Source organism: Nyctereutes procyonoides, unplaced genomic scaffold, assembly GCF_905146905.1.
Source record: "Nyctereutes procyonoides isolate TBG_1078 unplaced genomic scaffold, NYPRO_anot_genome, whole genome shotgun sequence".
In the NCBI taxonomy this organism is placed as follows: Eukaryota; Metazoa; Chordata; class Mammalia; order Carnivora; family Canidae; genus Nyctereutes; species Nyctereutes procyonoides.
Genome location: NW_026575049.1, coordinates 31881485 through 31893996, shown reverse-complemented (window position 1 = coordinate 31893996; position 12512 = coordinate 31881485). Strand labels below are relative to the sequence as shown.

The 12512-nt window shown below is 45.3% G+C and overlaps 1 protein-coding gene across 1 annotated transcript in view; it reads right to left on the bottom strand.

Moving 5' to 3' along the window:
• SYN3 (synapsin III) overlaps positions 1-12512 on the bottom strand; it is a 455217-nt gene that overhangs the window by 27634 nt on the left and 415071 nt on the right. Inside the window, exon 8 of the mRNA XM_055328319.1 lies at positions 1928-2070. Coding sequence (XP_055184294.1) covers positions 1928-2070 — 143 coding nt within the window. The remainder of the gene's footprint in view (positions 1-1927; positions 2071-12512) is intronic.

Here is a 12512-nt window from a genome sequence, read left to right as displayed (position 1 = left end):
CCTCCCTTGGACAGGGGCCAACCCAGGGTCCAGGAAAATCCATAACTAATGACAAACTGGAGCTGCCAGGGCAGAAAGGCTCAGCATAAAGAATGCAGCAGTGAGCTAATCTTCAAGAAGTGAAACTGGGACAAGGTGTCGTCAATGTCAAGTGGAAACACGAACAATGAGGAGAGGAGGGAAATGATATCATGATGGATGGTGGAGGCCTCAGGAATGCATCGGACGGCTGCACTGGAATGTTCCCCAACGCAGAGGGGGCAGAGGAGAGCCAACCTTATGACTCTGAGGGTATCTGAGAGCAGGAACAGGTCTGTCCTGGCTCAGGGGTGGAAGAGAGGAATGGGCAAGACAGAAGTATTCCTTGAGGACTGGCTCCACCCCTTTCCTGGGAAGCTTTCCTTGATAGGTCAACTGTCTGCATCTTCTCCAGTTCCCCAGGTGATGGCAGAGTGGAGTAGTTGCTGTGCATTGTGTGCCCACAAAGCCTAAAATGACCATTGGGCCCTTTATAGAAAAATTCTGCTGACCCATAGTGGAGGCAATCTAGGTAGTGGAAAAGCAACCCTAGATAATGCATAAATGAATGTGTCTGGCTGTGGCTAATAAAACTTTATTTACAGAAACAGGTAGCAGCTGGATTTAGCCTGTGGGCTGTGGTTTGCTAACCCTGACCTAGAGCATGAGTTCCACTGCACAAAAGCGCACAGAGAGATTTCCAACTGTCCAGAGCCAGCCACTGCAGCCCTCAGATAGGAGCCTGTGCACAGCCAGTGCTCCATTAACACTTGGCAACCTGGCACAGGTTAGCTCTCTGGGGGTAGATTCCTTCAAGGGGAATCTACAACATTCCAAAGTGAGACACAGAGAGGCCTTGGAGCAGACAAGACCTCCCACCTTTTCAAGAACTTCCATTCTGACGACCGCAGCAGCTCGAGTGTGAGGCATCCTGTGCCAGAACCACCTCTGGGGTGAATGTGTTGAATTTTCTGGCATTCATTCCTCTTCCCTTTGTCACAGCACCTCTGTTCCCATTGGGGGATGACCCTGCCCATATTATATGTTATCTTGGTGGGACTCTCCATACTGTTTTTCTGCCATTCTCTAACCAACAAGCATGTGATCCAAGTTGGGTTCATCAGTGCTGTTTCCATGCCATCACAACCTTGAGTTCAGCACTGAAAATGATTCCAGCAGATTCATTTTCCAGTGGGGGTACCATGAAGATTGTTACTCTCGCCACCCAGATTCCTGCGGCTGCCCTAAATCCTAATATTTCTGAAACTGACAGTTGAGTGGTTTCAACTGTTTTCAGAGTTTCTGATCATTCATGGCTTTCTAATAAATTTCCTGTTGAAAACTCCATCAGTGTGGTCAGATGTGGTTTCTGTTGCTTGCAGCTGGAGAAATCTGATGTAATCTCCTAATTGGTCTTAAAAATTCTAGAGAAACCCCTTGGCAGCCTGTGGCCCCAGAGCCAGCTTTTTATAAATACAGGTCAGATCGTGCCACTTCTCTGCTCAGAAGAAAACAAGACAAAACCCAAAACCCTCAGCAAGGCATGCAAGCCCTCCTTGATTTGTCCTCAAAGCTTCTCTTTTAGTCTGGTATCCTATGATATACATCCCATGGATACTTGAAGTTCCCCCAAACATGCCAAGTATCTTTCTTCCTCTGAGAGAAACAGCTCTCTTTGGGTAGACAGATTTCGACCCTGGGATAAGCTCTGAGAAAGCATCAGCACTTAGCGGTACTGACTGGAGAAGAAGGGGAGAAAGAGGACATAAAGGGAGGGTAACGATGGGCTGAAGGGTCTCTGCCCTGTGGTGGAGGAGACAGGGCTGGACCTGCATCTCTAATCGCTGTTCCTCCTACACTCTCCTCCCACCTCTCCTCCCAGCAACCCAGCCCCTGCTCAGGGACTCACATGTAAGCCTTGTAGTTGGATCCGATTTTCTGGATGCGGATGTCGTACTTGGAGTCAATGAAGGCCTCAGTGGTAGCATAGGTTTTGGCCATAGCCACCATGCTGGTGATGTCCTGGTAGTCATGCTGGTTTTCTACTTTGATCTGTGTGGGAGGATCAGGGGGTGAGTGCCAGCCACCAGTATTCACGGAGCACAGACCCAATGCCAGGACCCAGTGTTCTATCTATAGAGTGACCATGGGAAAGTCACCTGCTTAGCAGGGAGAACAGGTCATTCTACTACATACATACCTGTAGATGAGGAAGAGAACATTCCATTTGGACTGTCAAGAGAATCTTTACAGAACAGGTAAGCTCTGAACAGGGTTTGGAATAGTACAGTTTTCAGCAGGAGCATTTCTCTGGAGGATAGAGGGGATGGGCAAAGCCGAGGCAGGAGGAGCCACACGGAGACGAGGGCTGTGCAAGTGGTTCAGACTGGGTGATTGGCCTGCAGGATGAGGGATGGCTGAAGAGGGTTGTCAGGAAACACACCTTGGGGGACTTCAATTGCTTTGGTAAGGGTCTATAATTTTAGCTTGAAGGCTCTGGAAAACCACTGGAAGAAGTAGAGGAGTGTAAACAAGAAAGTAGCCTAATTTGTGTTTTAGAAAAATCCCTCAAGTACTTACATGGAGGATTTCATGGCGAGTTGTACGGTGGGTTGAATGTGACATGGGGTAGAGCCCGGTTGGGAAAAAGAGAGTGCATGTATATGTCCATGTGCTATGTATGTGTTGGGTATGTGCATGTGGGTTGCATGTATGTGCAGTTTGGGGGGGTACATGTATGTGTGACGTGTTGTATGTGGTGCTTGTAAGAAGTGTGTGTGTGTGCGTGTGTGTGTGTGCACGTGCATATACACTGGAAAAGGCTAATTGTGCCCAACCAAAGGCCTGGGGGAGACACTCACTGTTTATTGGGCTGAGGCCAGGAACATGAAGTGGTGCTTTGGGGTCAGGGGGAGGTCCCAGGAGAACTTCCAAGGCCAATGCAGGGGACAAGGCCAATGCTCTATTGCTGTGATCTCAAGACAGGACACAAGCTGATTGCCACCAGCTGTGGACAGTTAAGAGTGCTGCCCCCTCCCCTGTTACCCTCACCGGGACAGCACAAGGGGGTCTAATGTTGGGCCAGAGGTGGGCAGAGCCCAGATCCCCTGGGGGGGGGTGTTGGGGTGGGTGTGGGGCAGCTCGCGCAGGAGGCTGTCCTGTCCTTATAATCTCTCTTAGCTCCTCTCTTATCTCCCTTGGAGACTCACCAGTGCCCTGACCACTCCATCCCTGCAGAATGATGCCCACCCACAACCTCACAACTTACAAAGAAGTTTCACAGCTCTCTCATGGCACACAAACCGGGATTGTGAGGTGGGCAGTGTGGGCATTATTATGGTTATTTAACAAATGCAGAAACTTATTTCTTGCTTTGTCCAAGGCCATGTGGCAGCTAAGCACAGAGCTGGGAATGAAATTCAGGAGTCCAAGAGCACAGCTGTTCTCCAAACCATCTTGAGGGCAGCTGCAAGTGCATGCCTGCTGTCCCAACCTAACAGATGGGAAACAATGCAAGGCTTGGCATACTTTCTCTCTTCTTGGCTCTCTGAGAGTCCCAGTCTCTCAGCGATGACACTAAGTCCCACTTTGAGGAGAAAATAAAAGTGACCAAGCAAGAGTCCTATTTGCCATCCTTTCCCAAGCTCACCAGCTTTCCTGCCTTTCCTTCCAGGCTGCAGCGTGCTCCTCCCACTCATGGCTGAAGCTGCCCTTTGTTCCAGGTCTTCTAAGACTGACTGCTCACTGCCCTCTTCTCCTTCAATAATAGGACCTGTTATTTTTATCTGGAGATCTAGTCTCTCAGCTAAAGATTGTTTGTTCCAGTCTCCCTCATAGATAGATGTGGCCAAGTCTCAGAGTCTGGTCAATGAACACGTGAGTAGATGTGCTATGAGCAACCTCTGGGTGGTGCCTTTACCACAAAGGGAATCTTCCTTTTCTCCTTTCCCTCTTCCACCTGGCTAGGTCCTCGGACCACAGGATGGAAGGCACATGTTGAGGATGGCTGAGTTAGGAGGTGGAAGGATCCTGGATTCCCAACACCATGGAGTCCCCAGTCTGCCCGTGACTGTGCATGTTCAAACTCTTATGTGAGAAAGAAGTAAACTTTAATCTTGTTTAACTCACTGTTATTTTGGTCTTCATTAAAGCTGCCAAATTATATTTCTGCCTTGAAGATTCGTTATTCTTTGGGTCAGTCCAATCATGGGTCCTCCATTCTCCTCAAATTGTTCCTGCTTTTCAATAATCCAAGTACTCACTGCTCTCTGTCTCTACCTTCTCACTTCCCACTCACCCCTAAACCTGCCATCTTCAAATTTCACTCCCCATCACTCTGCTGAAACTGAGCTGGCCAAGGTCACCTGTCACCTCCTCACTGGCAAATACAATACCCTTCTTTTGATTAGCATTCTTTTTTAAAAAAAAGATTTTATTTATTTATTTATTTATTTATTTATTTATTTATTTATTTATTTATGAGAGAGAGAGAGAGAGAGAGAGAGAGAGAGAGGCAGAGACATAGGCAGAGGGAGAAGCAGGCTCCATGCAGGGAGCCTGATGTAGGACTCAATCCCAGGACTCCAGGATCACACCCTGGACCAAAGGCAGGCACTAAACTGCTGAGCCACCCAGGCATCCCTGATTAGCATCCTGTTTGGCATTCCACAACATCTGAAATTGCTGAACTTTTTGACACTTGGTTTCTACATCACTACTCTCTTCTGATTCTTTCTTTCTGCAATTTCTTCACCTTATTGCCTCCTCTTCTTCCAACTTCATCTTTAATGACCAGAGTGTTTCATCTTCAGTCAACATTTGGGGTCCGGGAGAGTTAGAGGTACCAGAATGAAAGAATGGGTGGTGGTTGTGGGGGAAGCTTTGCAGGGGCAGCTTGTCTAATTCAGTTTTGTCACTGGGTGGCCCTGGAAAGTACCAGACCTTCTGCATCCCAGTTTCCTAGACAGCACAGCATACATGGCAGGATGTTTGGACACTTCTATCTATCTACAATGTCCATTCCCTTCTACAGTCATGAAGCACCCCGATCTGGGGCCACATGACCTCTCATGGAATAAACATTACACTCCCCCATCTCCCTGGCACCTGTGTGTCCATGTGACCCTGTTTTCTGCTTCTGCAAGCAGAAGCAGAGTCTGAACTTCTAGGCCTACTACTAACAGGAAGGGGAGGGCTTTTGCTCTTCCCGCTGGCTGCAGTGTAGACCATCTTTGACATTGTGGCTGAAGAGCAACACCCCAGGAAAGCATGATCAACAAGATGGAAGGAGCCTGGGTCTTCAAAACTGAGGAAGTTCTATGAGAGCCCTGGGTTGCTTTCACCCAGACCATGTGTGAAAGAGAAAGTCCTGGCTTACTGAAGCCACCTTAGGTCTTTGTTACACAGCTGAACTTTGTTCCAATTATTATAGGGGCCCTAAGTAAGTATTTATTCAATACATCATGCCTGCATTCATCTCTTCACAGGATAGACAAAAGAGATCAAAGAGAGACAGTGTAGACAGAGGCATTTAGTGAATTCATTAGCTAATTAATTTGTGGTCAGCCCAACCTCTCCTTGTGTACCTTTCTGGGTGCTTTGGGGTAGGGTGCTCATCTTGCCCTCTCTAGGAGTGAGGATATAATCCAGGTTTCGTGTATACCAACCCTTCTAAAGCCCCAGGACAAACCCTGGCCTATGGTCCTGGCAATATTAAGTCCTTTTCCTTAGAGAGGGTCTTCAAACTGTGCTATGTCTGGGTCCTGTGAAGCCCAGCTCCACCCCAGCACCAACCCAGCTCCACCCATGTCTTCCTCCCACTAGACTGCCAGTTTCTTGGGGACAGACAACCAGTCATAACACAGGTGCCTGGCACGGATGCACCCAGCATGTTTGCTGGACTGAATTTAAGGCTGGTTAAAGATTCACTTGTGACTTGAGAGGGAGTAGAGAGGTGGACAGAATACAGGAGTTTGGGAAAAGGCAAAGAAACAGTGTCCCAGGAAAACCTGTCTTTTACAAGGTGAATTTTTCTGTAGCTGCTTAGCCTGGATCCTGGGCTCTCAGAGGTTCATCTTTTTTTTTAAGATTTTATTTATTTTTTCATGAGAGACAAAGAGAGAGATGGAGAGGCAGAGCAAGAAGCAGGCTCGAGGGATCATGACCTGAGCCAAAGGCAGACACTCAACCACCCAGGTGCTCCAAGGTTTATCTTTCGATTGTGAGACTCTGAGCAAGTCAGGAACTGCAGAGAGGCGGGCAGGGGGTCTGGAGTAGGGTGTGGTGGGTGCTGGAGGGGACTCTGGCATGGTCCTCAGGCGAAAGGACAGCGGGATCAGAGGGTATGAGGCCAGGCAGCCACAGGGATGGTGAAGTGGCTGCTGAGCTGGGGAGGGAGTCTTGGCACTCGGCTGTATTTACTAGCTGGAAACTTCTCCAAATGTTCACAGAGACAAGCTGAACACCGGAAGCTTTAAATGAGCTGTGATTCAAAATTACCATTTGCTGCTCTGGGGACCTGCAATGGGGTCACTGAGGCCTCCCTAACTCTGAAGCCTCATTCCCACGTCCCCGTCTCCCCTTCCCTGTCTCTTCTTTCCCTCTTTCTCTGCCTTCCTTGACTACTCTCCCTCTCCTCTATCCTACTGTACCTGCTCTTTTTTTTTAAGATTTTATTTATTCATGAGAGACACAGAGAGAGAGAGGCAGAGACACAGGCAGAGGGAGAAGCAGGCTCCATGCAGGGAGCCCGATGTGGGACTCGATCCCAGGACTCCAGAATCATACCCTGGGCCGAAGGCAGGTGCTTAACCAATGAGCCACCTAGGGATCCCCTGTACCTGCTCTTATGTGTTTGGGTGCACACGTGTTTTTCATCCTGAGGGTAAGCACGGTGGGAGCATGGAAAGAGACGATGGAAAGGGAGGAAAGTGGGAGGAGTCGGGTTACAGTTCTGAATCTTCTTGATGGGATTCACCTCTGAAGTCTCCTATTCCAGCCTGAAACAGGAGAGTCATTTTCCATCTTTGGTAGACTGTCTGCATTTGCTTGAACACCTCTGAGAGCAGGGAGCTCACTACCGGGCAAGGAAGTGAATTTCCCCTTGGGGAACTTGTTCTACTGTATATTACACCTGGAGTAAATGAGTAGTCCCAGTTACTGGTCATGAAGAGTAAGTCTCAGCCCTCAGCCTTGTGTCTGCTCTTCACGCACTTGAGGAGCCAGCCAGGTATGCCTAAGATACTGTCTTCTTCAACTCACCCTGACATGAGCAGGTTCTAGACCCTTTACTACCTTCAAATGCTCTCATTGGACAATCTCCTAAACTATGTGGTGCCTGGAATCACACCCAGCTCCAGATGTAGTTTCACTAGCCAAGACTGTAGAAGACTGTCACTTCCCTCTGCTTGGAATGCATCTGGCATACGCCTGTCTCAGAGCACTTGTACTTGCTGTTCCTTGCCTGCCCTGCTGTTCCTTGCCTGCATGGCCCACACCCTCGCTTCATCCAGGTCTCTGCTGCACATACTTGCTCAGAGCAGTCTTCCCTGACCCTCAGATGTGCCCCAACTCCTCCCACCCAGCATTCCTCATCCACTGTGCCCTGCTTAATTTTTCTCCATGGCACTTCTACCCCTACTTCACACCATTCTCTATTTATTTGTTTGTCGTCCCTCTTCCCTACTATTCTACTAGAATGTTGGCTCTGCAAGAGCACTGCTGGATTTCGAGCACCAATAGCAGCACTCAGGGAACAAGCACCCAATAGACTTGGTTAATGATTGAATAAATATATCTAAGTGTTTCCAGGTGTTGTATTGAGTGCCCATTATATCCAGATAATTACTGACTGTTTTTCCAGATACTATGCTGGAGGCTGAGGATACAATAAGAAAAAAGAGATTTATGATTTTTATCCAAATGGAGCTTTGAGCCTATTCATTACTTGCTCCTATTAATGCAGCTTAATACAATGTTAGTTTTTCTAAGATCCATATGGAGCTTGTTGTAAGCTAATGTCTCCAGGTCATTTTTTTTTTATTGGAGTTCAGTTTGCCAACATAACACTCAGTGCTCATCCCATTAAGTGCCCCCTCAGTGCCCGTCACCCAGTCACCCCCACCCCCGTGCCCACCTCCCTTTCCACCACCCCTTGTTCATTTCCCAGAGTTAGGAGTCTCTCATGTTCTGTCTCCCTCTCTGGTATTTCCCACTCATTTTGAAACACAAGATCCTGATAATTCACATCTCTCCGAGTGTGAACCTGAGTGGATTCAGTCCCAGAGCAGGACTTTACATTTTCCTATGTAAAAATAAAGCTTTTATATTTCCATCTGTCCCTTCGTTCCCCGATATTGACTCTGCCATCTAACCTGTTAACTTCCCCTCTCAGCTCTAGGTCATTCATAATTTTGGTGCACCTTTCCTATACCTAATTCCAGCTGTTTGACCTGATTTAAATCACTTTTCTGAGTTTTAGTTTCCTATCTGTTAAATGAGATAACTGTCCTGTAGGATTATTATTTTTTAAAAAGAATTTATTTATATTTATTTATGTTGGAGGGATGGAGGGAGAGAGAGAAAGAGGGAGAGGGAACAGATAGGGGCAGAAGGAGAAGAGAGAGAGAATCTCAAGCAAACTCCCTGCTGAATGCAGACCCTGATGTGGGGCTCTACCTCACAACCCTGAGATCATGACTTGAGCCAGAATCACGACTTGGATTCTTACTGACTGAGCCGCCCAGGTGCCCTAGATTATTATGATTTTTAAATTACATTATAATGAATATCAAAGGACTATCTAGCATAGTGTCTGGCACTTAGAAGATACTCAGTAAAAGTTGGTTCTCTTTAACCCATTGTTGGATTTTTCATAATTATTTACATATTTTTTTACATAATTATTCATCCAGCTACAAAATCTACCTCCTGTATAATCACCTAACTTGATGAGGAAAAATTCTTTTTAGATTAATCACAGCTAAATAATGAGGAAGGAGTAAGAGAACTAGGGCATCATCCTTCTGCAAATCTCCCTAAGGGAAGAACGGATCTAGGCAACAGTGATCAATACAAAACCTTCAGGAAAGGCTGAAGGCCAACTTCCTAATGTGTTGGTCAGGCAGACAGCACCTGAATTTACAGATCAGTCTTAAATCGCAAAAGACAGTCAGACATGACTATGTCTACAGATGTGCAAGAGAAACACCTACTACCAACTGGGAAGTATCTTGCCAAACCCAGAACCAGAGTCATATCAAGTCTCTATATTCAACCCCCAGTTTATAGGATGTACAGGCAATAAGTGAACCCACAGTGGATCTGTAATTAGCCAAATTCAGAATGTAGAAAATCCTATAGGAAAATGATCTCCCCCCCACCTCTTCTAACAAATAAGTGACCAATCAACCACAGGAAGAGGAACTGTTATAGATCAAAAGAGACTCATGTCATCCCAACCATGGCAGGTATGAAGCCTTTGTTTGGATACAATGAGGACAATCCAATTAATAGGGAACTATTGAACACTGACTACATATTAGGTTATATTGAAGAATTATTACTATTTTTTGTTATCCTATGATATTTGTCTATATTAAAGGAAAAAGAAAGGAGTCCTTATGTATTAGAAATACATACTGAAATATTTATAGGTGAAATTATGTGATATCTGAGATTTGTTTTAAAATAATCTGGTGATCCATAGAGACAAAAAGTAGATGAGGGGTTGCCAGGAGCCGAGGTGAAAGGAGAATGGAGAATGACTTCTGCTGGGTATGAGGTGATAAACATATCTTGGAATTATATAATGGTGATAGCTCCACCTTGTGAATATACATAAAAACCACTAAACTATACACTTTAGAAGGATGAGTTTTATAGAACGAAAATGATATTTCATCTTAAAAAATGAAAAAGTATTCAGTGGTGTTTGAGAGGAGGTGTGGAGGAGTATGTAGAACAAAACTGACTCAGTGAATAATGGTTGAATTTGGGTGACAGGTACCTGGGAATACACTTTACTATTTTCTCTGCTGTTGTGTATATTTGAAAATTTCTGTAGTAAAAGGTTAAGCAAAGGCAGGACTAAAAGAGAAAGACAAGTAAGAGTGAGAATGTAAAATTGTCTTTCAAAGGAGGCTAAAAACCCATCTGGTAATATCTGACTAGAGATGTGACCCCATTTTGTAGGGTTTATTGTAGGAAACTTTGGTCAGTCACACAAATTCAGTCTCCTGAAGAGGAAATGCAAGCAGATACCTAGGAGAATTGCAACCATTCTTTTTTATTTTTTTTAAAGATTTATTTATTTATTTGAGAGAGAGAGAGAGAGAGAGAGAAAGCTTGGGAGAGGAAGAGAGAATCTGAGTGTGGAGCCCGATGCAGGGCTTGATGCGGGGCTCGATCTCACCACCCTGAGGTCATGATCTGAGCTGAAATTAAGAATCAGATGCTTAACCAACTGAGCCACCCTGGTACCCCACAACCATTTTTGGAATTAAAATTCATGTGGCATCTCCTGGGCTCCTCCTATAGAGGACACTGTGATGTGGAACAAATGTCAACAATGCTCCGTGATGTTTGATGTTTCTTATGATACTCCTTAGGGTAGGCTCATGTACTTGTGTCATCTCTTTAAAGTATGATTTGAGGAAGGCAGTTTTACAGATAGCCAATAAATGCAACCCAGTGATCATTTTGATCCAATTTTTATAGTTTATTTCTTATTTGAGAAATGAATACATATACTCACAGAGCAAAAAATAAAGTCAAAGATATAAAAATAATATCTGGGAAAAAATAAGTATGTCTTTTACTCTAAACTCCAAGCCCCTTGGTGAAAAGATTTCTTTGTACTCTTTTGGAAATATTCTATGAATATAATAGTGTAAGATGATATAAGATGCATCTGCTCAGGTATTTGGTCAAATATTCTGGATGTTTCTGTGAGGGGGTTTTGGTTGAGATTTGCATTTAAATCTCTGGACTTGGGTGTTATTCTGTATGTTGGCAAATTGAACACCAATAAAAAATAAATTTATTATAAAAAATAAAATAAATCTCTGGACTTTTGAGTAAAGCAGATTGCCCTCCATAATTGGTGTGGGCCTCATCCAATCAGTTGAAGGCCTGAATAGATCAATATTCAGCATCTTCAGCCTACCAGCCTACTCTGCAACCCCCTCCCCCCATAATTGTGTGAGCCTTAAAAGGCTGGGTGGCTGGATATGTGAGATTTTGAGATGATGATTTCTTTGGAAAAAGCTGTGCCAGTCTACTGCTCCTCTTGATATATCTGGTAAGAGCATCAGCAGGACAAGGCTGATGTGTGTATGAGCAGCAAGGCAGAGCTGGTATGCTGGAGCTGATGTGCTCCCAGGCTACCTGCAGCTAGGCACCCTAGACTTTGGTCTATCCAGGCTAAGAATGTGAGCACTTCCTGTAAACCACAGGTGGTCTGTGTAGAAGAGACACCAGCCATGAGCCATTTAAAATCCCCCATGGAGGGAGCAGTGGCTGAAGGGGAGACATGGCTACTTCCACTGCCACCACCCTGGTCCAAGCCACCATCATACGTCATTGGACCACTGCGACCATCTTCTTTTAAAATTCTTCTTGCCTAGGCCAAACCTCAGACTGATTTCCTTAGCATCTCTGGGTGTGGGCCAAGGCATCAGTATTTTTAGAAGCCCCTCAGGCAGTTGTGTGCAGCCCAGGTCACAAAGCATGACCCTATGTGATCTGGGTCCTGCTTATCTCTCTTTTGCATTCAGCCAAACTTGTTTCTGCTTCACTGCCTCTGGACTTGCTATTCCCTCTGCTTGGAAAAATTTCCTGAATACTTTCCCAAGGCCAGCTTCTTCAGGTCTCAGCCCAGATGAGTCCTTAGTGGAGGGGTTTCCAACTACCTAATGTAAAGCAGCTACTCTTCCTTGCCCACTCTTAAGTCTCTACCCTATTACCCTGGTTTATTGTTACTACTTCTTTTCTTACCACCTTTGACGATCTGAAATTACTTATCACCTAACGTGCTTATTGTCTCTCTCCTCCACAGTAATGAAAGCCAACAAGACCAGTGGCCTTCTGTGTGTTGCTAGAGAGACAATGTAACAGTGTTTAAGAATGTAAGCTCAAACACCAGGTCCATCACCTATTAGCTGCATGACCTTGGAGGAAGTTACTTAGCCTCTCTGTGTCTCACTTTCCTTATCAGAAAAATATTGGGTACCTTGGTGATATAAAGGAGCTGATCCACAACAAAATGTGGATAATTTGCTGGATTACTGTTGAACATCATTGGATTGTTGTCAAGCATTAAATAATACACTACATGTAAATGGTCTGGAAGAAGGCTTAGTTCCTCACAAGAATTTAGTAAATGTTAACTGTTATGATTATTATCATCCCCTCCTATACCCTGAACACCCCAGTCTAGTGCTTGGCACACAGGAGGAACTCAATAAATATTTGCTGAAAGAATGGATGAAGATCCC